A 26,695-nucleotide genomic window follows, 5' to 3' on the forward strand; every position below is an offset into this window, starting at 1 on the left:
GCCTCACTAAGCACTGTGCCAAGGCCTTGAACAGAATCATTCCAAAGAATAAATGCAAATTTCAACAAGCACATTCAACGATGCTCAGCATCACTAACTGTCAGAGAAATACAAATTCAGTGATTTCTTTTTAAATTTTCTGGTACCAGGAATTGAACTCAGGACCTTGTGATTGCCAGGCAGGCGCTGTGCTACTGAGCTATATCCCTGGCCCCCAAGAAATACAAATTTAAACTCCAATGATATACCACTCAGACAAAACAAAACAGAAAATAACAACAGTTGTCAAGGGTCTAGAGCGAGTGGAAGGAACTCTTGTGCGCTGCTGGTTGGAATGTAAATGGTGTGGTGATTGTGAGAAAGACTATGGGAGTTGTTAAAAAATTAAAAGTCAAATTGCTGTTCTACTTCCAGGATTCAGCTCAAGAGAAGTCATAGCAGAATACTGAAGACAAATTCATTGAGACTCATGTTCGTAACAGCATTACGCAAGATAACTGAAGGTGGAAGAACCCACGTGTTCACCGAGGGATTGATGAATAAGAACGAGGTGGTGAACCCATAAAAACCGAATATTGTCCTGCTTTTGACAGCAGTAAGTTATTTTTTATTTTTTAGACATCTTTTGATTTTAATAGTGACTTTCAAATTCCACCTCATAGAGTCTTGGAGGTTTGGGTTAGATGCATAAAAGAAAAACTGGGCAGACAGAGCTTCAACTTTCTAGTCTCATATTTTTGTATCTTGTAATAAAGGAGAAAGAAGGTTCTTATGCATGCTGTAATGGGAATGAAACTACTTAAAGCCAATGCCGACGGGAATCAACCAGTCACAAAACAAGAAGTGCAGTACAAGTCCACGTACTAATTACCTACACTACTCAGAGTGGTGGGACCAGAAAGCAGCGTGGTGCTTGCTGGGGATTGGAGGAAGAGGGAGCCATGTCATTGGTTAAGGAGTATCCAGTTAAGTTCTACAAGATCAAAAGAGCTCTGGAGAGGAGTGGTGGCGAGGAGGGCACAGGTTATGAACGTTACTTACTACCTCAGAACTGTGGAGATAAAAACGGTGCAGATCGTAAAGGTTGAATTATGTGTATTTTACCACACTAAGAAACATTTGAGAGAAGAGGAAATTACAACCATATCTCATGAATTTCGCAGATGCTAAGACTTTATTTTTTAAAAGATGAAATTTAAAGACTCTCATATAATACTTAGCTAATGAAGTGATTCAAAGAGTCTGTGCTCTCTTAAAATGACAACAGCTATACTTTTGAATTCTAAAATATTCTTCCCCCAATTTTATTAGAATGTTATCTCATATTCTGAAAGCAGCTTGGGATGTAAAAACACAGCAATTCAAACAGGATTAATGATTTTAACTAGGCAGGAAGAAAATAATTTTATTACTATGTTGATAGACCATTTATAAAAATAAAGAACTTGGGAAGTTGTTAAATTGGTCCGTAGGTCAGCTGGCTTAATGTCTGAATTTACCTGAAAGTGGAATCCTACTCTGGGAATACCGGTATGGTAAGCTAGGAGGAGGAGGTAAGTTGCGTCTTTCATTTGTATCAAAAGTAAAGAATCTCTCAAGTCCTTGGTATTGCTGGCTTACAGGTTTACTTCGGATGGCTATTTCCTGTAACAACTAGGAAACAAAATGTTCAACAAACCCATGTTTATTTTCTACCTCATCGAAACAACGCATTACATTCATTGAATACACACTACGTACTTGGCACAAATTCCCTTGTCAAGAAGTTCAATCTCTACGAGTGGTGATATAAATAATAATGCAACATTTACATAATATGTTCTGAAAATGTATGAGCCACAAACACAGTCATTATCTGAAAGTTGCCATTAACCCAGGGAGAAGAGAAGTTCATGAGGTAAAATTTCCCTTTCTGCCTTCTCTTTCTTATTTCCGTCCCTCAGTGTCTGTGTGCACATAAATTACCCCGGAATGCAGTCTCTTTCATACACAGTGCTTTTGAACTTGTGTCTTTATCTACACATGAAATAATTTCAAAGATGAAAGTGAAATACCAGTGGGAATCAATTTGATCTGATAATGGCCATAGATAAAAATCCAAGTTAACAAAAACTCATCATGAAGCAAATATGCAACAAACTGAAGCGAGAAGAAAAGCAATTTGTGAAGTTTGTAACTGGAAACCAGCAGACCTAGGCTTTGAATGTAGATCTTTCTGATTTGAAGCCCAGGCTTATTTTGCAGCCCTATTAACCATTTTTGTGATATTTAAAAACAACCTACAAGGAAACATTAGTAATTTCAAAGTAAGAGCTGTGGAAGGGCTCAAAATATAACCAAAGTACAGTCAGTGTTACACCATTCACTAATGTGTCTACTTCGTGCCCAAATATGGTCTTCCACAGGATTCAACAACACAAAGCAAAACTCTACATATATTTATGAATCATATAAAGTGAGAAAGTGTTACGGTTTGTGGCCAGTAAAGCACACCATTCAAAGCCAAATCCATGTCCACTTCTCTTAGGATATCTTTCCTTGGTTCTCTCAGATATTTGATTAACGAAATGAGAATTCCTTCAGCTTCACTGACACTCATGTTTGGACTAAGCAGCTGCATATCTACAAGGACTTTAACACGTCTTCGTGCACAAATAAGAACCCTGGTGGTGGGCGTGTTTCATTTTGGTTTGGTTCATGCAAACTCACAAAGTTAGCTATTGATAGTTATAGAGCCGGAACAGGGATGATGCCAAGTTCACATTTCTTTCCAAGTAATTCCTACAGTTTAACAGTGAATCCCATAATTAACCCCACTTCACAAAGTCTGAAGTCCCTATGAAGAGCCTCACAATCAACCCGAGTGTCAGGAAACTCTGTGGCTAAGTAAGACATTTTACTGCAGTCACCGCAACTGGTTATTTCAGCAGGTTTAAGTTGGTGAGGACTTTATGTATCCCAGGTGTGTAAATGCTCTTTTAGATTGTTAACAGAACTAGCAGTGCCAAAACATATTATGAACAATTTATAGTGTGAAATGGAATAAACCAGAATGTCTACCAACCAAATGTATATATATATAAACACACACACCTTGCTTTTAATAAACATCTGCTTAGTGAGAACTATTTTTCATTAATTGGATAGAATGGCACGATCATATAAAAGAAGCAAAGGAAATTGACGGAAATAAAGGGTTCTACTTACATCACACCCGTGCTTGACAGGCTCTGAATAATTTGGAGTAGACCAGGAAGCCAAGATGGAGCACAAGTTACTGAATTCACTGTCTAAATTACCATAGTTCCCATGGAAATGGTTTGGAAAACTGTGAGGGAACTCTGAGGGCAATAGAGCCTTCCTTTTTTCTGCCCTAAGACTCAGAGAATGAGGGGGAAGGCTTGTCCCAGAGAGCTTATCACAGGAAGACAAGGAGAGAAGCAGAGAAAGGATAATAGTCCACTGAGGACTTCCTGGTACAAAGAGCTCAGAAACAGACACTCATACCCAGAAGGACGCAGAAAGACAGTAGCACAGGTATGAGGGGGGAGGGGAGAGACAGAGGGTAGGAGGGAGAGAAAACACAGAAGCAGCAAAGCACCTTGGGAGGATAACAGGCAAAATGTATTCCAAGGCAGTTTCCCTACCTTGGCACATACGGCCTGATCGAGATCAAATGCTAGTGTTCCTAACCAGTTTAGTCAATCCTTCTCCCACAGAGAGAATGTAATAAAGGACAGGAGAGGCTTGCAAGATTCACTCCAATACTAGACCTTCCTGAAATGAAGCCTACTCCACACCCCTTGGAAGTAATGAATGGATAAGTATTCCTCTCAAAAGAAAGCACTTAACGTTGATGACATTGATTTAGGGTTATCCTCACCTAAAATTGTGGGCAACTGCTGCCTTTGTAAAAAGTAGCTAAGCAGTGACTATTATACCATTCTAAAATCAAAATAATTGCGCTTTGCAAATTGTATGTAACAACCAAATTCCCCGTAGGTATATTCAGGATATTTTTATAATTTCAGTAATAACTTCCTGAGTACTTACTATATATAAAGCACTAACTCAACAATCTACTACTTTAAATAAAAGCAAATTTCTTACAATAATAGTTTAAAGTATCAAAATATAATAGTAACTTTAAAAAATATTTTTTAAATTATGAAATACTTTTAAAGTGTAGCTATGTACAATAAAAATACCACAAAAATTAATATCATTAATTTAAAATATTTGCTTCAGATATCTACACTAAAACTATTTTAGAACACATTATCATGCTAATTGTACTGTTATGTTTTTTTTTGTTTGTTTTTTGTTTTTCTTCCGGTACCAGGAATCGAACTCATGACCTTGCGCTTGCCAGGCAGGCGCTAAATCCCCAGCCCCTGTATTGTTATGTTAATACTGGGAAACGCTTGCCCAATGCTGTCTCTATTATTATATCAGAGCATCTCCATAAAAGGTAAAATTATCTTAAGTATCTGCAAAGTGATGTCACCTTTGTGCTCTAGATGTCCTTCATCTTCATATTTTTTAGCTATATGCATGTTTACTAAAGTGTACCTGAGCCGGGCACAGCGGCCCACACCACTAGGCTTAGCGCTCTGAGGGCTAAGGTAAAGAACTGTAAGTCCACCCAAACTGGGCAAGTCGGAAGCTTAGTGAGGCCCTGTTTCAAAATAAACTACAAACCAGCTGGGGATGTAGTTCAGCTCAAAGCTCTAGGTTTAATCCCCTCGTACTGCAGCAACAGCAAAAGTAGATCTGTGTTTCATTCATGTTAACTGCTGCATTTTTTAATTATACTAATAACCACAGGTTACATAACCTGGAGATTGTGCAAATACCCCTTATTACAGATATAAAGACAGTTTTAATGATAGGTTTTCATTTATCAAATGTTTTAAGCATATCTATCAAAGCTGCTGGATTCTTGAGCTAAAGCCAACCAAGTTATTTTCTGTGTATAAGTTAATTGATGTTTTGTTATTCCCCATAGAGTAGAATAATTAACTATTGGTTCTGCACAGTTTAGTACTCTTGCATACCTCTTTTTAGTTTGTGTATCTTTTCTTTGTGTGAAGGGAAAGGAATCTGGAAGAAAGTAGAGGTTCAACTAGTAGTTTAAGTGCTTTAATGTAGCCTTCATCCATTTCATGTTACTATAACAGAATATCACAAACTGAATACTTTATAAAGAAAAGAAATTTATTTCTAAGAGTCCTGGAGGCTGAGATGTCTGAAATCAGGATCTACCACGTGGTGAGGGCCTTCTCCCTGAATTACCCTGTGGAGGAAGGTAAACCGCAAGGGAACACAACAGAAAAAGAGAGGGCTGAGCTCACTGTTTTGATAAGCCTGTTCCTGAGACAAAGAGCCCACTGCCACAATGACAACATTCACCATCCCCAGGACCAGCCTCACGACCAAGCACTCCTTACACTCTCAACGCTCAACACGGCTGCCTGGGGAGTAGATTTCCTACACAGCACAACTGGAGCAGACGTTCAAACCACAGAACATGGTTACAGGTCTTTGCAGATTTTCTAATCCAGCTGCATTTGATTTTCATAAATAATTTTCATAGCAATCTATGTGTTTTTCAACTCTCTTGAATAGATTGGTAAATGCTTTTTGGAACAAACTCACTAAGAGTTTAAAAATTGTATTACATTTCTTTTAAGTCAAATTGTTCCACTTATTTGTATTTTCTTTCTTCAGTTCTTTGGTCAATATGTCCAAAACTGTGCCTTAAGCTGTTAGGCTTTTAAAATAAATAAGAGTTTTGTTGATGCTGTTTATTGCATTTCCTGTCTTGCTAATTTCTGTTCTCACCATCATCATTTATTTCTACACCTGTGAATTTAATTTCTTACTATTTTATTTCTCCTGAATCAGGTTCACAACTCAGTAATTTTCACTCCCTCTGGTTTTTGCACTCGTGATTAGATGCACTTTTTTAACTCACAATGTGGTTACATCCCAGTAAATTATTATTATAGTGAAAATGTTGCAAGCTGAAAATGCCTGACTACACCTAAGACGCCCAGCATCATGGCTTAACAACATAGTACACTGTGGAACATCACTGGCTCAGTAGGAATTGTAATGCCATTTCACAGTATTGTGAGAGAGTATCACACCAGTACCCCTGGAGCAAGAAAAAATCAAACTTTAATATTTTAGGTATGGTTTCTACTAAATGCATGTTGCCTTGGCACATCTAAAAAGCAAAAAAAATCATAAATTAGAGCATGGCAGTCAGGGACCATCTGCATAAGTTCCCCACTAAGTAAATTTGAAATTCATTGTACATATTTATACTTATAATCTTTCACTAATGTTCTGTTTTAAATATTCATAACTTATTTTATGACTTATTCCTTCTGCCAAACTTATTTGAGTTGGATTTCTCATTTTGGTTTATTTTGCTATCAATTTATGTTATTGTGTTGTGGTTAGAAATCACAGTGTGTGATATTATTTCTTCAAGGTTGGTTGAAATTTCTTTCTGCTTTATTTTGGTGATGTACTGTAAAAGCGCATCTTGTAAATGTTGCGTTGTTCGTACAAAGAACACGCATCCTCTAATTACTGAACACAGGATTCAAAATAAGCCCTCCTAGCTTGTGTTGTTCAGATCTCTATTTTTACTTACAAAACTCCCACTGGGTTGACATATCTGTCAGTTATATCACGTAATCTCGTCCATTTCTGCTACAGCATTTCTGAGGCTATATCTATAGGTACATGTCAATTGAGATTTTATTTACTCTGCCCAATAGCTCATGGTATCATATAGAGTGATTCCCCTTTCATGACAATGTTTTATGTTTTTGAAGTGGTTTTTAATCAGTGCTTGCCTTTCCTCTCATACTTTTCCCCCATGTTTACATGAGTTTCTGGAGAAAATCACCTAGACGGATTTTATGCCCAAACTAGGAGTTTGTTTCTAACTACAAAGCACATAATTTAATCTGTTCATTCTTATTCTAATTATTTACATGCTTGATTCGTTAGCTTACTTTTCTACTTTTCTTTTCTTCACTTACTTTACTTTTCAAAAATTGTGAGGGGTCTAAAATTTGTCCTTTTCTCCAAGCCTGTTATTTGCAATTTCATAAGTGCTGGCACAAGATGCAGAACTTCTTGGTTAGAGACAGAGGATTTTACCGCTCACACAGCACTTAGCAGAGTGTCACCATTTGCACCAATACCCTGGGCTCAATGTGTACAGAGAAACACGAAGAGGTCCAGGTGAGGGCAAGTGGTCGGACCGCCCGCTGCAAGCGAGTGCTCCAAAGCTCAGTGTTCCCCTCCTGTAACGCTGCCCACTATCTATCTATAGTGCCACCCATCTGTCTTCGTGATGCCCTGTGGGAGTTAGGAAACAAGAGCTGCCCTTTGTTTTGTTTGTGGAAACTCGTGCTGTGGTTTACTGTTTTCTCCACGGGGCAGGGGGTAGTAGCTCATCTGACGTGCAGCTTTATTTGAGGGAACCATTACTGGGTAAAATGTGAGAATGTCCTTGTAGGAGGGATTAAGATTTATTTTACCAGACACGTCAGGGTATGAGTAACAATGGATTCACAATAATGATAATTCCTTGCCTTGGAGATTTCAAGAGTAAATATATATTCCAGTGGAAATTTGGACTGGTATTTACACACCCACGCCAAACGAAAGTCCAAGGTTTTCATTTCTCATGTCAGATGCCTATTGACCTGACCCAGATCTCCAGTAAGATCAGCTTCTTTTCGTCTCTCTGCATCTGCAGCTATTCTCCTAGTGCATTTCCTCAGTAACAGCAGATTCGTGGGCGTCTGCTTTGTAATGGGAAAAATAAAACAGAATTTCATAATAAAATGGTTTCTGGCAAAGTTCTCAATTCCAATTTCTCACCTCACAAAGGCACAAAGCCTGTCACAAAATGGGCACGGAAACCCAGTTCCCCAAGAAAAATAAGCGGAAGTACAAGTATTCTTTCTGGTTTGGGGTTGTCATTTAGTTTGGGTTCCTGAAAATTAGTCTAAAACGACTTTTAATGATTATGAAAATATTGAAGATTTCTAGTATATAGAATGGACATGAAAATGTAGTTTCAAAACTTGACAATAATATGATAATGACCTAGTTTACCTGTATTTCTTCTGAAAGAAAAACAAATCATCCACTGCTATTCCAGTTATTTTCCTAAAATAATTTACTTCTTCACCTTATATTATGTACAAAACTGTTTTGTCTGTGTATCTACACTGTTTTCAGTATGACCAATCAGAAGCTATATGGCAGCGGACAGCTATTGGAGGTACTAGTATATAATATTCATAAAAGTGAATTTCATTTGAAAAAGTGAGAGCACTTTTACTATGGCATATTAACTTGACTCTCAAAGTTTTATTTGTCAGAAAAAAGCATTCTTAAAATGATACTCACCGTATTAGAAAGTGTCAGGTATTTTCCCCCATATGAGTCGCTCTTTAGCTACAACGTGATACAAGTGGTATATTTCACAATAAAAAAGCAATATTCATAAAAGCACTGTGCCAAAATGACATTTTCTTATGAAATTCATTACAAAATGTTAATGAGCATATAAGATTTACCAGTTGTGACTCTTTAGCTTTCGAATCTTCAAAATTTGGCTTCTCACACAAATTACTAAATTCCAAGGGTTCTTTGGTTTCTTGAGATAATTTCTCGTCAAAGAAAGACTTATCTACAGTTGGCAACAAATGGTTGCTGTCAGGTGGTATGTTAGAATCATCAGACTTTTCATTACTTCCTATTTTTGTACTTTTCTCTTGCAAATTTCCTTCAAAAGTTCTGCTGTCCTCTATTTTTTCTATGACAGGATAATATGACTCAGAATCCACAATGTTGTCAAAACTTGCATTTGAAGTTCCTGCTGTTAAAAACACATATTTAAAAATGCAAATAGATTTAACTAGAGTTCAATGCTATGGGGAGCTAAAAGTCTTGGTGGAAATGTTTATCAATTAACTTTATTTAACAAAAAAATACTATTAGTAGTAATTATTATTAGTAATTATTATTATTAATTATTATTAAAGACAGAGCCTGGTTATGTTGTTCAGACCAGGTTGACCTTAAATTTGTGGTGATCCTCCTGCCTCAATTTCTGGAATGCTGGGATTACGGGTGTGCACCACCATACTCAGTTTATAATAATTTTGTAATGGAACATCCAGTATTAAAATATTTTTATGCTGCGTTCATAAATGGCAATCATAATTTGTTTATACAGCTAAATGTTAATTGCACAGACTTCTAGAAGGAAGCACAATTTTACTTTACAGTGAAGTCTGGAAATTGACGCAAGTTTGTATTTCAGCCTGCAGTTCAATTCTCACTCCCTCACCTCTTCTCTCACTGTGACATTACAACTGGAATCCGTGAAGAGTAATTAAGCGGAAACCTACTCTACATCTTACCTATGTGATGTCACACACCCAGCCTAAAGAAAAGGCAAAGAGAAATGTACCAAGGGGCTGAAGAGTAGCAGAAAATGTGTAACTGGCATCCTTGCCTATGGAAATCTACAGAATGAGCAAGATCACATTTGTTGCCCACCTCCTTACATCTGCTTTAAACGCATCACTTAGGTTAGACCGTGGGATTTCATCTGCTGCACAACGGAATCATCTGGAGATACTCCTTTGAACTGTCTGGGTGTGGATCTGACCCCTGAGCAACTACATCAGATGCTGGGATTGAAACTTAGGTACCATTCTTTAGTTTCCCCGACCATTTCTACAATGTAATATAACGTGTAGCCAAGAAAGTAAAACATCACTCAAGATTTTCTGATGAATGAAAGTGCTTGAGTATTTCCATCATCTCGCTATACAGTTATATAATATAGTAATATACATTTTAATTATATAATATATGCTTGAAGGTGACTGTAGCTTCATGTGATCATCCTTTATTCTCTTTTCAGAACAAATATCTCTATAAACAGACTGAACATAAATCTAAATAGTCTCCAATAAATTCTGCTTTATCCCCCGGAGGACTTACTTGTGATGAAATGTTTCTATAACTTAGATATTATACACAGTAGCTAAAATTTCCACTTTCAACTCCTATGGGTTTTAAACATTACAAATATTGTGAGGAAAGAAATACCTGTCAGACAAATGCTTTCATAAGAAAGACTTCATGAAGGCTATAAAATACAATGAAATTTCTTCAGTAATGCTACACTTCCCTAATAGAAATTTTCTGAATGTAGAAATTATCTGAATTTTTAGAACAAAGAGATGGTATTTTTATGTTGAAATTTTACAACTACCTTCAATAATATTTTTGAAAGGTTGTAACATTTTCCTACTGATGTGCATTAATATTGAAATATTAGCTGTTTAATAATGCTAAAATTACCATGCAGTATGGGTATATTCAATTTACTTTAGTCATTGGAAGACCTGTTTAGTCATTAATATTTGTGTGTCTTGTTACAGTATCCAATAATCAATTATTCAAATCCATCGCATCGGCTAAAAAAGACATCACACGGCCATATCCAGAGATGCAAAGAAGCGTGTACCAAAATCCGACATGCATTCATGAGAAGAAAGATTTCTCAGCACTTTAGAAAGAGAAGGAAACTTGCTCAATTTGATGCAGAACAACTCTAAATCCCAACATTAACATCAGACCTAATAGTGAGAAACTAGATCCTTGTTGTAAGAAAAGAAATAAGTCCCCAAACTGTCCCCTCCTTCCACTCCTTTCCAACAATGTACTGGAAGTCTAATCTCCTACGATAGGTAATGAATAAAAGGCCGGCACGATGACAAGGATAAAAATGTCTGTCCTTGTTTCCAGATGATATGGTTATCTACACAGAAAAGTCTGTATACCTTGCCAAATATCCTCCTGGAACTAACAGGCAATTATAGCAAGGTTGCAGAATGTAAGGGTATTGTACCAAAATCATTCACAATTCCTATAAACTGATAAGGAAAAGGTAGGTTTAAATGTAAAACTCACTATTTTTATCCCCCTCAACGAAAATGAACAAATCTAACAAAATATATACAAGAGCTATATGAAGAAAACTATAAACTATGGAGAAATACACCAAGTTTATAGATAGAAATAGTCAATATTGTCAAGCTATCAATTCTTCCCCATTTGCTCTATAGAGTCAATGGTATCCCAGTCAAAATCCTTGCTTCACTTGTGACTATGAGCAAATTGACCCTAAAATTTATATGGTGAAAGCAAACAAGCCAGAGCACCCAACACAAAAGTGCAGAATGAAGTCAGAGGACTGACGACATCACCTAAAGACGTACTCTGTATCTACAAACATCCAACAATGTAGTATTGGTAAAAATAGATGAACAGACTAGTGAAGCAACATACAGAACCAGGAGCAGATCCAGATACTGGATATAGCCAAGCGATCTTTGCAGAAGCAAAGGCAAGTGTTTTTCAACAAATGACAATAGAACTGGTTATCTACATAAAAAAATCTAGACCCAGACCATATATCTCTCACAAAAATTTAACAGAGCTACATGAAAAATGCAAAACATCAAAAAATGACCTAGATGATCTTGGGTATGCAATAAAACTTTGAGATACAAAGTCAAACAAACAGAAAACAAAATGAATTTCATTTAAATTAAAACTTCTTTCTCTTTGGAAAATATACTTAAGACAATGAATAGACAATCTATAGACTGAGAAAAGAGCTGGAAAAGCATCACTAAAGATGTCTAAATATACAAATATACAAAGAATCTTAATAACCAACAATAACAGAATAAGCAACCCAATTTAAAAGTGTGCAGAAAACCTGAACAGAACAGACAGCTCATGGGAAATAAACATGTCAAAAGTTCAATATCGTATGCAAGTAAGGAATAGCAAACTAAAGCAAGGAGACACTACTACGCAGTAATTAAAACGGCAAAAATCGAAAACACTGAGAAACAAATTCTGGGAGGATGCGGTGCATTATGCTGCCCAATGTGAAGGCAAGCATCAGTGTTAAAACCATTTTGAATAATGTCCTACGGTATCTCTAAAATTCTTCACATAACACACATTCATTGCCTTTTACTAAGATCCTAGAAAGATCAAACATAATATTTTAAAGGAAGATAGGGCATTATCTAATTCTTACAGCGTAGCTTAGTAAACTGAGATCTATGGAAGTAATGTGTTGAATGTGACACAGTAGTTTAAAGCCACACATGAAAACACAATTTGAATCCTAAACCAGCGTATTTTGCTGTGATTCCAAATGACCGCATCCCAGTCTGGAAAGTGAAACCAGACGTTTGCACACATTTTCATCCACAGCAGCCAAGGGCAATTCTAGGAATAAGAGCACAGAAATATAAACAAGATGGCTTCTTTTATTTGGGTTATACCTCACACAAAGCTTTGCATCAAATATTACACCGGGAAATATTTCATGAAAGTGAGTACAGCAGGTGCCGATCAGACTTTCATCACTATGAGTCTTTCATGCAATTGTAAAGTGCTAATTCAGTCCGGAATTGAATCAGGACCTACACCGAAGCTACAGCCCCAGTCCCTGCCTTCTTTTTCTAATGAATACAGATAGTCGTCCAATGACTAAAAACACTAAATTAAATATTTTCAGTGAGTTTTCTTCCAACTACTAAATTTTAGTTTTAAAATTAGAATAATAAGTAAAATTTGTAAATTCTAAAATCTTTTGGCTTTAATTTACTGCTTTCATCCATTAATAATATTAAGCAATAAGTAAAAAGTTACCTTTATCTTTATAACACATAGAGTTGTGTGGCAAAGTAGAATTTGAGAGCTCTGTCTGTACTTTGTTGAAAATATGATGTTGATAGCTGTGACTTTCACACGGAAAACTGTACTGATAATCATGAAGTGTATGCCTTTCGTTTAATTAGAGACAAGAATAAAAGTAGAGTTGAAACAAATGATACTTTAAAAGTCCCAATGTATTAAAAATAATACAGTAAATCTTTAATGACACATTATTGTTTATGTGAATTTAATATTTGTTTTAACATATTATTTTTATATATAAATTATTATAGCAATAGAATTACATACAAAGTAGCATATGGTATTTGGATTTCAATTATTTGCAATAATTACTGTTCTATAAGCATACATATAATGAATGCAATAACTGTAAATTAAATAATATATTTAATAATACCTGATATGTATGCAAGCAATACCTAGTGTCATCATAAAATTCATAGATTGTACTTAATCAAAAGGGTTCTCTTTTATCACCCATGATCCCTTGGAGGAAGTTAAAGTTAGGGGATTTCTATAGGTACCTTCAAACCAAAAGTGGTACAACTGCTGTGCAACCATAACTTCCACCGTTCTCTGACTTCCCTAACATCATACATAGTGGTCAAAGTTATGACATGTGATAAGATATATTAAATGATCAAATTAGAGTGAAAAATGTCTTTCATTTCCTTATGCATAGAGTAGTAAATATGAACCTCTCATCTGCTGACTAGAAAGTTTTCTCCTCTTACCTCCTGCAAAAACCCTACTGGCAAAAGCGTATTTACTTCAATATACCTGAGTGCATGTTGTAGAGTGCTAAAAGAGGTCTAACTCGACTGGAACAGAGCATTGATACAGAAACTCCGAAATAGTAACTTCATTTTGTTGTAGACTCACATTTAATACCGTGTAGTCAGAACACGTAAAATCAAGTTTCAAAAGTAAAGACGTCACATGGTAATTAACATTACAAACTGACAGAACCAAATATGCTCTTATTTGGCAAAAAGAAAATTCCACAAAACAGTTACAGGGTGAACCTCCCTCATGCCTCATGCATTTATTGTGTATTAAATTCTACAGAAGAGTGATCAGTAAGGGAGCTCCTTCAGAGTCCGCGTTACCGTTTATGTCGCTATTTATTTAGGATTCATAGCAAACTAGCATAAAATCAAAGGAATATTTTGGGAGAAAAGAAAAATGCTCACATAAAGTACACCAGACTTGTTAAAATGTCAATAATTTCTTTTTTTTTTTTTTTTTTTTTGGTTTTTCTCCGGTACCGGGAACCAAACTCACGACCTTGCACTTGCCAGGCAGGCGCTTTTGCCGCTGAGCTAAATCCCCAGCCCAAAATGTCAATAATTTCTTAATTCACAAGGATATTAAATTATATATTAAAGACTACAAATGTAACAGTGTACATGATTTTATCATTTATAAATTAACAAACACAAATTTAAATATAGCTCATATAAATTAATACTATAGTCACATTTTATGAAATAATGCAGTTCCCATTTAAACAAGCAGGTAATTTTTGGGCAGCTGGGTTTTAACACATATCCCAAGTAAATTAGAAATCTCTTACCTTAACTGGCTGCCTGCATTAGCCAGTTCAACTTTGTAAGGCACGAGGTCTCCTGGTTCTTCAAATTCCTCTTCATAAGTCTTATTAAATGCATTTTACACAGTATTAGTATGTCCAATAATTTTATCATGCATTAAACAAGTACAAACAGGTGATATTTACAGTGTTTTATTTCCACAAAAACAATGGCATGACTGCTGTGGTTACATCCCCTAACGCCTGAGCATTAGGAGAACTAAACAAATTCACTGTGACTTGTCCGGGGCATTTGATTGTCACTCCGTTTGTCCACAAAGATTACCACAGGAACCAAGGATAGCAAGTGACGTTTTACTATTTCTCAAGTAGCTTGGCGACTAGGATTTTAGTTCTCTGACTTGCAAGCCAAGATTACTCCATGCACCAACTTTAATGAGTAGGGCCTGTGTGTGCCTGTGTATGTGTGTGACTGTGAATGTGCGTTCAGTGCCTCAAAATTATCCGGGGGAAAAAGTAAACACGGTCCTGAGAAGAGAAGCAAAGCAACATGCTGACCTAAAGAGACCGGTGTCTTATTAAGCGGTAGTTTCCGCATTTTCCTCACTTCCTGTGAAGACACCTCAGCCGCTGGAGGACGAGGAACGTCACACGTACAGTGATTCTGTCAGCCCCTAGGCAGAGGTGGCGGGCCCACGGCACGCATGCCACAGCAGCTGTGTGTTGTCACTGAAAGCTCCAAGAGTTTCACCCTCACTGACTCTGACGCCATAGCTCTGGCTGCCTCTGGCTTTAGATAACTGTAGTGACGTATTGTAGGGGTTTGGGCTCAAGTTGTAACAAAGGCATGAATCTTAAACACAATTTCTTCCTCAAATAGAAAATATTAAATAACACTCAGGAAAATGTATTTGAACTTAAATACTAGTAAATGGATCCTCTGTAACAAAACTGATCTTTGTTTGGCAAAATTCCCCGATAACATAAAGAACTAAGCTAACCAAACACTAAGCATATTCTGTAAATTAACAAAGTGAAATGTTCTCTCACCTCCCATACTGCACGATTCCAAAGACAGAACAATACAAATTTAGGTCACAAACTCACTGTCTACATCAAGAGTTACACTGCCTCGGGTTTTATCGCTTCATTTAAATTCAAACACTTATTAATTTTCTTTTAACAGTTGGGTTATGAAAGAAACCCTCTTGGTGATAATGATTATGTGAAATTGTATATTATGGATTTTCTCTTAGTTAAGGAATGTAAACGGTCATTATTTACTTACACCATCCAGTTCTATTATCCTTATAGATGGTTCAGGTCTCTCTACATTTAATTCTACTGGCAGAAAAAGTGTTGGGTATGGTATTCTGGTCTCCTCAACTGGGAAATAAGAATAGAAAATAACAGCATTAGAGTCTATGTCTTACCTGACTATTTTCTTGAAATAATATTACCAATATTATCCATACAAGAAAATACTGTCCATTTTCCCAGATTAGGTTAAATGCACATTTTCTTGCCATTCGATTTTTAGTTACACCCATTTAATTAACTGCAAAGTAAATCTAGAGAACAGGAAGACAACGTGCATGGTTTCGGTTTGGATATGAAGGTTACACACTCAGGCTGAGAATGGACCCTAAAGAGCACCAAAGGCAGATTCTAATGAATAATTTGCTGCGCTTAACTCTAAATAACAAATTTTAAAAGATCTAAACAAGGCTGAACTGACCGTCACTCTCTTCATCACTTCCACTCTGACAGCACCGAGCGTTGCTGCTCATTTCGCAGGGACGCAGGGCTGCGCCTGGGAGCTGGCCAGGAAGCTGCTCCTGTGGAGTTCTACAAGGCGAGAAAGATATAATTAAAACATTAAAATACATTATCTGAATCTATTCAGCACAATGTTGATTTATCTGTCATATAAGTGCTTTTACAAAATTAATATTGAAACCATAACTGTACATTTAATCCACAGGAGAAAATGATTGTATAACAGAATCTTTTGTATTTAAAAACTAAGTAAGTCAACTGGGCATCACACAACACTTTTAAACTCCATATCCTGCTGTTTTTTGTTTAAGATGAAAATCAAAGTTATGATAGAAGTCAGTGTTCCCTCAGAAGCCACATGGAGTCCATGAGACACAACGTGCTGTTTCAAAAGCTAATTTACAAGTTAGTGTTTCATCTTACAACCTTTGCATTATCTTGATGAGTTCTAAGGGAACTTGAAGACATTTGCTTGAATTTCCACCACATCAGTTGGGTAATAAAGTAGCCTTCCATGGTATGACTGTAAGGTGTTCTGGCTGTGACTTCTGTTACACAATTAACAGTGAAGATCAATATAACCCATTTCAGATGGAAGTCAGCAAAGCCCGGGATTCTCAGAGGGCAGAGTGTGTGTTTGGTTCTGGATGACATTCCCAGATCACTGGAGAAAGAAGTCCTATTTAGTCAACAATATAAATAGCTGCAGTGTTGCTCAGACCATGCCAGTTCATGCAGCCCCATGTAAAAAAGAGTTCCTCAAGCCCGTGGAGGCACTAAAGCTGTGGTACTGCTCGGGTAGTCTGGGGTTATGTGCACTTCCTAATATATGGAAGGTGTATATCAGATAAAGGCAGAATATTTATGTCAACTTAGATTTATGCTTTAACATACAGTGAGAGTGACATCTGAGAATATATAACATCAAAGCAAGTGGCATCTGGTCGCTAGAGACCGCTGTCTAGTCTGCCATTCGTCTACTATTTTAACGCATATGATTACTATGCTGTTACCCAGACAACTTTTCTTTATGACAAATTAGAGTGTTTCTCTAATTCGGAGTAAAGTCCCTGAAGCAAAAATCTACGGAATCTATTTCCTAGAGTATTGGAGTTTAGAAGATCCTACAAATTATGGATTCTAAACTCAGTGTTTTGCAAAACTTGTACCACAAAAATTCAAGTAACTGGCCCGTGAACAACCAATTAGTCAGAACATGAACTTAGTCTAGGTTGTGGATATTTGGACTTGGGTACCGGTTTTTTTTAAAAAAATTGTGCCACATAAAAAGCAGTTCTGTTCACCTCACCATGTTTCCCCTTCTTAAAATTCAGAAGATATGTCCTGGGTATTGATGAGTTTAGTTGAGTAAGCAAGTCCTAAGAGATACTGAACCTGCTCTGTGAATCGGTGTTGGTCCATCTTGTCACAGTACAGGGGCCGACCGAGACAAAATACAAAGTCTCACACCTGATGGTAGGGACAGTACTTTTTAGATGAGTTTTGAGTGAAGTCCAGGAAGCAGTAGTGTAAGAACTTGCTCCAGGTGTTTTTGTGATCAGCTTTGTGTGCAATAAGAAGAGAGGGAAGCCAGAATACCAAGTCATTGTCCATAAAATACTCTCAAACCAAATCTATATTTCCATGAAACCTCCAGATTTAAACATTTCCTGGAACTACAGAACTAAGATCATAAAACTTCCAAGTTGTCACAAATGGCTGGATTTCCTTCTATTTTAAGGCTGAATTATACTCCTGTGGTGTGTGTGTGTGTGTGTGTGTGTGTGTGTGTGTGTGTTCCTTATGCTTTCAGCCTGTTGATGGGCACTTATTTATTTTATTGGCTTAGAAATCACTGTGATAAGTGAAACAAACCAGAGATACAATATCTACACTGTGAAAAGAAAAATTAAGACCTGAGTTAACTAGCCGAAGTTAGTTTGAGCGAGATAAAACGTTCTCCAATCAGAAACCGAAGATCATTCAGATGCAGCCTTGACCTCAGCCATCACCCAATGTACAGCAAGAGGAAAGAAAAGAAGCAAACTGATCGTTACAGTGACATTTGCCTTGTGTCTTCATGTCCGGCATCCTCCAGCCTGTTTGACAGGAGGTTCAGCTGCTATGAATATAAACATACTCATATATATCCATATAAATTTAATATAACATATAAAATATATATATAATTTATAGTTTTTTCCAATCATACCTAACGGTGGGATGAGGAAGGTCTATTAATATGTATATATTGCTTGTAGGAAAAATATAAAACAAAATAGTATCCAAATCAGAAAAAGGCAGTAGGATATGTATTTGCAAGCCTACTATAAAACAGGACAATAAATGATAGTAGGAAATCGTGAGCCTGACTATCAACATGGGAAACTTTTCTGAAGCACAGCATCCAAAATGCAGTGCAAACTTGGGAATTATACATGATTTGCAAGACACTAATATCTATAATTAAAAAGTGATTACTCAAAAAGCGTTTAGGAGAAAATAAATATAGAGGTCAGATATATGATGTGAGCCTGAGATCCCAAATACTTAGGAGGCTGAAGCAGGAGGATCACTTGAACCTGAAAGGTTGAGACCAGCCTAGAAACATAATAAGACCTCAGGTCAAAATAAACAAACACATGCAAATAAATACCCTAGTAAGAAGGGTTACAAATGCTCTCACTTGTTAAGGAAAAATGGCCAATCAGTACTAAGTATAACTCAGGATTCAGTATGTCAATGATGAGAGCTTCCTATATGGGTCCAAGTGCAAATGATGGTGGTCATTCAATTCTAAAAATTCAGTTTCCTTTATTGTGTAAGAGCCTCAATGTGACCCGATAGTAAAAGGATGCCACAAAAAAGATAGAGGACTTTCGAATTAAATTTATGTTCTAACTGCTAAACCATAAAGAGCCAATTAACAACTGTACACTGCTGAGTTTGAAATCTTAATAGGTGCTATAAACATCATACTTTAAGACAGTTATAGACAGCCTGGGTGTCAGTGACATAGGAATAACCAAAGTAGTAACTGAATGAACTTAAAACCCTACTATATAAATAGAAATGAGATATAACTACATATACATATATACATATAAAGTATAGATTGGTACATAGAAAAAGTATATAGATACAAAGCCAAGTTATAATCATCCCAAACTGGAAACCAGCAGAATGTGCTTCAAGACAAAGAGAGATAAACTAAGCTAAATCACAACGTTAAAACACTACTGGAGGGCTGGGGATTTAGCTCAGCGGCAAAGCGCCTGCCTGGCAAGCGCAAGGTCGTGAGTTCGGTTCCCGGTACCAGAGAAAAACAAAACAAAACAAAAAAAACACTACTGGAAATCAAGGTACACTTTTAGACACATTGTCCACACTTAGAATTGTCTTACATGTTCTATACGTTCTTTGGCCTAATAGTTTTTTTTTCAATCTGTATATATGAAAATTAACTTTATAAGGTCTTATTAATCTGACAATGGAAAGATAAAGGAAGTAGAAGAAAGGGGAAAAAAATTAAATGTGTTATGTATGTATACTAAATCTCCACCATGAATGTAATCATTATGAGCCACAAACATGTACCAATAAAATGCAAAAAAGTTATTTCACAAGAAAAATGAATGGATATTGATTCAGACGAGCACACATGAAACTTAAAAGTATTTTGCTAAATGAAGGGCACAAAATGCTACATATTGTGTGATTTCATGTAAGTGACCTTCAGAGAAAGGCAAATTTATTAAGGACAGACGGCAGATCAATGCTTGACATTGGCTGGGGAAGAAGAATCGCTGACTTCCAAAAGAAAAACACGTGAGACTTTTGGAGGTGAGGTCCTGTTTAGTCATGAAGGGCACATGATTCTATGTACCGGAAAAAACCCACAGAACTGCCACCCTCAGATTTATTCAAAATTTTAGAATCATAGTATGAGCAGAGACCAAGGAAGGCATAAGCGCCCTAGAGAGGTTCAAAAGAAATGAGTGGGATGAGTACAGTGAAAAGTAGGATCTTCGCTGGGTGCTACAAGCTAACAAGGAAAAGCACTGCTCAGAAACACTGTGACTGGGAAATTTTGTTTCTCAAGATGATATTGTTAGTTCTGAAGCCATTTTACCTATATGCCTATAGCTATCAATTCATCTATCTACTTATCTGTCTTTATCTTAGTTAACAAATTGATGAATACATTTAGGTCATTAAAGCCAAGTTTCTCGCCAGAGAAAGGAAATTCAAGTAAGCACAGAAAATATACTAAAAGAACCATGAGGAATCAGTGGGAACTCACATTACTATCACAGATGCCAAAATCCATAGGTAGGAAAATAAGTTTAGACACTTATTTACTCAGTTAAGGCTGACCAGGGTGCTGTAGCAAGCCTAATATTTGTCACTGAAAACAAACAAATGCACATAGTGCCCAGATCTTGTGAATACCACTCTCCAGCAAGAGGCATCAGAAGTGTCTGGAGAAGTGGTACCTGGGCTGGGATGAGAGAATCAAGCATCAGAGAAACAGAGAGACACTGAAAGCAAACTAGTCAAAAGCAAACACAGAGGACAGAGAAGCAGCCAAAGGACAGAGGTGCCAACCTCAGAGAGCCCTTAACGGCCGGAGCAGAGACAATTTCAGTCACATGATAATAAAAGCATTAGATATTAACCGCAAAGGTGAACATCGTGAATTCACTTAAATAAACCAACTAATGAACCAGCACAGGTATCTTCTTTGAAGACTCCAGTTAATAAACAGAGAGAAAGTGAAGGAGCCAGAAAATCATCACTGGAGCGGGAAAGTAACTGCTGCCGTGGCAAAAATCCACTCACTCATGCTGGAACCAAAAGACTCAAGAGAAAACACAACATGTTGGCGTCATTCAAAGTGCATCCTCTAAAATATACTTCAGTATTAATTGTAAAGGGAAAGTACTGATTTTACTGTAGAGAAATTTGGTGACACCTCCTTAACCACAGGATCAAGACCAACAGCATGGGTAGCAAGATGGACTAACTCGCTCATGCCATAATTTTACGCAATAAGGAAACATCCCCTCTTTGGCGGTCTTCCTCGAAGCAGATAACCTTTATCTAACTCGAAACAATCAGCTAGGCCCAAATTTAGTACGTGATATGGCAAAACCTGCCCAGTGCTTTTCAAATCTCATGGTCATGAGAAACAAGGAAGACAGGAAAGCGCTGAAGAATACGATGGATTAAGGAGATGGTGACAGAAAACACAAAGTGAGATCCCGGGTCAGGTCCCGGAGCAGGTCCCGGAGCAGGGCTCTGGTGAAACCACTGATAAAATTCATATTCACTCAGGAGGTTGGTCAGTGATAGTTTGCTAATGTTGATTTACTGGTTTTCATAAATTCACCTTTGTTATATAAGATGCACAGAAAAGGAAAGCTGAGAAAATAATATCTATAAATTCTGCAGATGTTTTTATATTCTTCTATATCTTATTTCAAATGAAAAGAATCTGACACATCAGACACAATTGCAGGAGGAAGATAGTGCAAATATTAATCTATTAAACAAGCCGGGCATGGTGGTGCATGCCTGTAATCCCAGCATTCGAGAGGCTGAGGCAGGAGGATCGCTGTGAGTTTTTAGGCCTGTTTAGGCTACATAGTGAGCTCGAGGTCAGCCTGAACTGCATAGCGAGACCCTCTCTCAAAAAGACAAAAAAAAAAAAAAAAAGTCTATTAAACAGGGGCTTCCAAGGAGGACTAATTTTTAAAAGCTTAAAATATGTCATAGAGAAGAGAAATTCGATTTATTTCATGTGAGTATAGTGGGTAGAATTAGGACCTAGAAACCACCTGGAGACCATTCAAAATTCACTGGAGAAATGATCTGAAGACAGACGGGCCAGGTCAGGGGATGACTGAGTGAGGGTGAAGAGGGCGCTGAGTGACCCCTCCCCGGGTGTGTTCTAGAGAGCTCCTCCATCCCTTGCCCCCCACTCCTGGCCCAGATGCCAGTATCAGCCCATCAGTGTCACTTAGGGAACCTGAAATTCAGCAACGCTGAGGCTCAGGCCCTGTCTTCAGACCTACTAAAGAATTTGCATTTTCTCAGACTCTCTAGGCAACTGGAGGGTGTAATGAAGTGTGAGCAGCTCAGTTGAGGGAAAACTGAGCTTAGGACCTTTAAGTTACCTGCAAGGTGTACATTCCTATGGTCTTACATGATGCTGAAGTTGAAAATGGCTGTAACATGTGCGCGTTTTTAATTTTGGCTTAGCATTTTAATAATATATTTTGAAAACAATTTATGTAATGGTAGCCTTTGGACGAAGCACGCTTGATTACTATTACTGAATTTATAAAGTTAAAGGTCCAATTAACAGTAGATTCTCAATCATTTATGCTAATATAGCAGCACAACTCACAGTAGCAAAATCTTGGAAGCGTTCTATGTGTCCACCAACAGATCAATGGGTAAAGAAAAGGTAGTATATATACACAGTGGACAACTACTGTGCTATAAAGAAGGATAAATTTGAGTCACCTTTAGGAAAACAGATGCACTGTGAGGACAAAATTTAAATGCAATAGATACACAAGCTTAAACAATACAGGGTTTCTCTTATATAAGAAACCCAAGACATCAGTACATCAAAGAGCAAACAAATGACAGAGAACAAGAAATGGAGACAGACTTTGGCAAGTGAGACACTGACCAAACAACGAAAGGGGGGTATAAAAAGATTAAGATGCGCTATGAGAGTTAGCGACCCCCACGGTGAACGCAGTTATCATGTACCAGTAAAAACAGAAAATTAAAGACGTTTAGGATATCGTAGATAAATCTACAGTGTTATCTTTTCAAAGTAATCTCTTACGTATTGCACTGTTTATTCTTCTTCTTAAATTCTATGCTATATTTGTACCTTTTCCTCCGAAACACAATTCCATTTCTCAAGACAATTCTAAATTACTGAAGCATCACAATAATAAATACAATTAAAATTCTTATTGGAATAGTAGAAGCTTCAGAGAAAGTTAATATTAATTTTAAATCTTTATGTAAATAAAAACATATAAAATTGTTGCAGAAAGACATGTCACACAAGAAAAGAATATAAAATATTTATATTTCTTCATAATAATATTAAAATTTCAGAATGTACCTCCTGTGTTTTTTAATCCATAATTTTTCCATGTAGGAGAGACTGTCTTCTTTAAATTCAACATTAATGGGTTCTCTCCAAATTTTCAAATTAGTTTGCACTTCACATTCTTCCAATGAGCCTAGAAAAAATGATGATTAATGTAACCAGTATAAAGACTACCTATCTTCTCTGGAGACACAGAATTCATCATTATTGAGGCACATTCCTTTGATTTTACATATAAAAGCAGTAGGTTTAATTTTAAGTAATTCTACAGTAGTAAATATTATTGGTGCATTAAATGACTTTACAGTTTTGTTCAAAAACATGTTGACGTGAAAGGATCTCATGATACCCAAGATTTGTTTTAAAACAACTAGTTCTTTTAAATGAGAGAGAGAAATACTGTATAAACCTATTCACAGTACAGTGTACACATACATACAAACATACACACATGTATATTACAGCGAAGGTCATTAATATTTACACGTTATGAGAAAAAGAAAATAAGTAAAGCAGAATGGCATCTGGAAGAGACATCTGTCGTTAATGAATTTAATCTACTCCGTAATTAACTTCTCTATACTTAAGTTGTTCTGCTGTTCTACTACAGTAAAGTCTCTCCGGAACTGTGCAGGACTAACAGAGATTCCTGGGAACAAGAGCAGTAAATGCAGGGGGACTTTTCGTTCCATTCTCCCGGACCACGTCTGGTTCTCCAATCTGCAACATCATAAGGTAAGTAATGTAGGAGAAGAAAAAGAAGTAGGAAAGGTAAAAAATGCATGTTTATGAACCCTAAAAATAGAAGACCGTCCCATTTAAGGTAGACTTTACTGATCAGCATCCATAGATAGCCATACACTAGCAATAACAATGAACCGAAGCAGTGGAAAGTATCCAACTTCTGTTTTGAAAGAGTAGAGAAGCAGAGAAGACAATCACTGTGGGAGGTCCTGAGAAATGTCAGCCCGACTCCACAGCCCTGCAGGAGCAGTCGTGAGAAGAGGAGCAAGTCGTGGGGGAAGATGTCTAGGGGAAAACAAAGGACTTCTTGGCCAGAGAGCTGAAAGAAAAGAGAAAGGGAGAAAGGAGGAGGCAGGGAAGGAGGGAGGGAGAGAAGAAACTGGAAGGAAAGGAAGGGAAACACAGGGAAGGGAAAGGAAGGGAAGGAAAAGAGAGGGAAAGGATGGGAAAAGGGGAGAGAGGAAACGAAACAACCCATATTTTTTTCTGTCTAGATCGTAGAAAAGACCGATTGTGTTTGAGAGACAGTATCCAAATGTAGAAAAGTGACAGGAAGGACAGAATTAAAGCACCTAGGCTGTGATTCACTTTTCTGAAATAACCAATGCATGATGCCAAAAATAAATATAGAAAGTGATCTGCCTTAATTTGCTTGTGATTATATTTGATAACTGTACCTCTTGACAAATAAATTGACATTTTATAGGCAAAGAATCATTAACTACATTATGCATTTAGCAAACAACTCTTGGTTCGAATTTCTTACAGCAAACATATCTACAGCATATGGATTTATGAGACACGGTTTCATGGAAAATTGCACATGAGCTTTCTAACTTCGGATTTGGTTTCCTCCTTGGATTTAGTTAACTCGCTTTCATTTATAAAATGTGTGTGAAATTTTCTGTCTCTCATATTGATGGCATCACGGATATTTTCCTTAAGGCAGGAAGCTAAAGTCCTAAAGTGTCAGAATACGTAAGTGTTCGAGAGAAAGCATGGAGAACAGAGCAGATAAAATTAAAGAAGCCCAAGGAGTAGCAAGGGATGTGGTCAGGCAGAAACTGACTGCAGATCACACAGAGCTTTCGAGGCCATCGAATGTGCCTAAGCTTCACACTGAAGGAAACAAACCTCGGAGTATAATGTGGAATCAGGTTGTAAATAATTAATAACCCCAAACTTGGAATTTTAAAGCACAATATTCAGCAAAAAAAAAAAGATACTCAATGTAATTAGTAGTAGAAAGTGCAGAGATTGAAGATGCCTTTCCTGTGTGTCACACCAGCAAACTTTTGAAATGTCACAAGACTGTTTTTGACAGTGGGAAGTAGTCACATCCTCACACTCCTCAAGCGGCGGCATGAATGAGTGCACTTACGTTGTTAAGTAACTCAACTCTAGTGCAGCTGAGGCCATGCACGCCCAACTACCCCTCTGCTCCACTCAGGGTAGACCTCCCTACAAATGTGATGGAGATGGACCACGAGCCTGGACAAGAAGACGCAAAACAGCACTTTTGCCATGGCAAAACAGGAAATACCACAAATAATCCTCAGCATTTAAAAGGAGACAGCATGCTACTTGGGCGAGAGACAAGGAATGACAACGGCCAGCCTGGCCGGCACGCTTTTCCTCCAGGCATCACTCTTTCCACTCCACACTTCACGCATCTATTGGGAACATGGGGAAAGGAAGTTCTGCAGCTACTGTGCGTCACAAGACTGCAACCACTTGACCCTCCCAAGGGACTCCTGACGGGAGTCCGCCACCACTAAGTCACTTCATGTGAAGTAGCGTGGGAAAGCACAGAGGAAAAAACGGGCAACACAAGACATTGCTGTGTGCTCTCCACTTCTGTAGGAAGTTCTGCAGCACCAGTTGATTCACCAAAGCTTCCTGCCAACACCATCCTCCCACGGTCACCTTACTCTCTTCCAGCCCTCTGCCAGGTTCTTCCCAGATATTCATTCTCGGAGGACTTCTAGCCGCGCAAGCCCCCCCTCCACGACCTGCCAGTTTCCCGTGGAGCGTTACTCCTAGACACAGGAGCTCCATGTGCCCTGCAATCTCTGGGCTCCAAACGCAGCCTTCAGTCAGTTGTATAGCAGCAGCACAGGGATTGCTCTGGTCATAGTGTTCAACCAACGAAACCAGGACAGTGACCCCCTTTCCGACTGCTCCTTCTGTGAGCATCAGCTCCGGAACCAGGGCGCACGCTCAGAGTCTGTGTAGTGGAAGAATGACAGGGATTTCATAGAAAGTACAGGACCCGGTTCGAAAAGCACCCCTCTCATGAGGCGCAGTCTCCCTGCCAGAACCGCAGGAGCCTCCAGTAGGTCAGTCCACGAAACTGTCACACCAGCTGCTTGGAGACAGGGCGACACGTGGAGAATCAGCGGGCGCTGCGGGTCCCAGCTGGAGCTCTGTCGCAGTGAAATGCGTGTCTCGGTCTGAAGCAGTGTTTAAGAGGACACCATCGTGATAAATAAGGCTCCCCCTGGCAGACACACTGTGAGCAGAGAGAGCAGATCCATCTCTGAAATAGGAAACTTTCCCCGTGAGGACAAACCACGGCCCCCTCAATTACGGAAAAGGTTGAATATAATCACCCTGTAATATATGGTCTCCGCTCAGCAAATCCACTTAGCACGACGCCA

At 37.7% G+C, this 26,695-nt stretch overlaps 1 protein-coding gene across 11 annotated transcripts in view; it reads right to left on the reverse strand.

Annotated features, from left to right (window-relative positions):
- Positions 1 to 26,695, reverse strand: part of Zbbx (zinc finger, B-box domain containing) — a 108,593-nt gene that overhangs the window by 19,906 nt on the left and 61,992 nt on the right. For 6 of the 11 annotated variants that reach the window (XM_013518636.1, XM_013518637.1, XM_013518642.1 and 3 more), the window contains 8 exons: positions 23,304 to 23,424; positions 16,110 to 16,219; positions 15,660 to 15,757; positions 14,396 to 14,475; positions 12,793 to 12,926; positions 8,616 to 8,917; positions 8,446 to 8,493; positions 1,500 to 1,653 (listed from right to left, as the gene is read on the reverse strand). In XM_013518636.1, coding sequence (XP_013374090.1) covers positions 1,500 to 1,653; positions 8,446 to 8,493; positions 8,616 to 8,917; positions 12,793 to 12,926; positions 14,396 to 14,475; positions 15,660 to 15,757; positions 16,110 to 16,219; positions 23,304 to 23,424 — 1,047 coding nt within the window. The remainder of the gene's footprint in view (positions 1 to 1,499; positions 1,654 to 8,445; positions 8,494 to 8,615; positions 8,918 to 12,792; positions 12,927 to 14,395; positions 14,476 to 15,659; positions 15,758 to 16,109; positions 16,220 to 23,303; positions 23,425 to 26,695) is intronic. The other 5 variants (XM_013518639.1, XM_013518641.1, XM_013518638.1 and 2 more) reach the window with 5 other exon arrangements.

Source organism: Chinchilla lanigera, unplaced genomic scaffold (assembly GCF_000276665.1).
Source record: "Chinchilla lanigera isolate Chin_1 unplaced genomic scaffold, ChiLan1.0 scaffold00047, whole genome shotgun sequence".
Taxonomy (NCBI): Eukaryota; Metazoa; Chordata; class Mammalia; order Rodentia; family Chinchillidae; genus Chinchilla; species Chinchilla lanigera.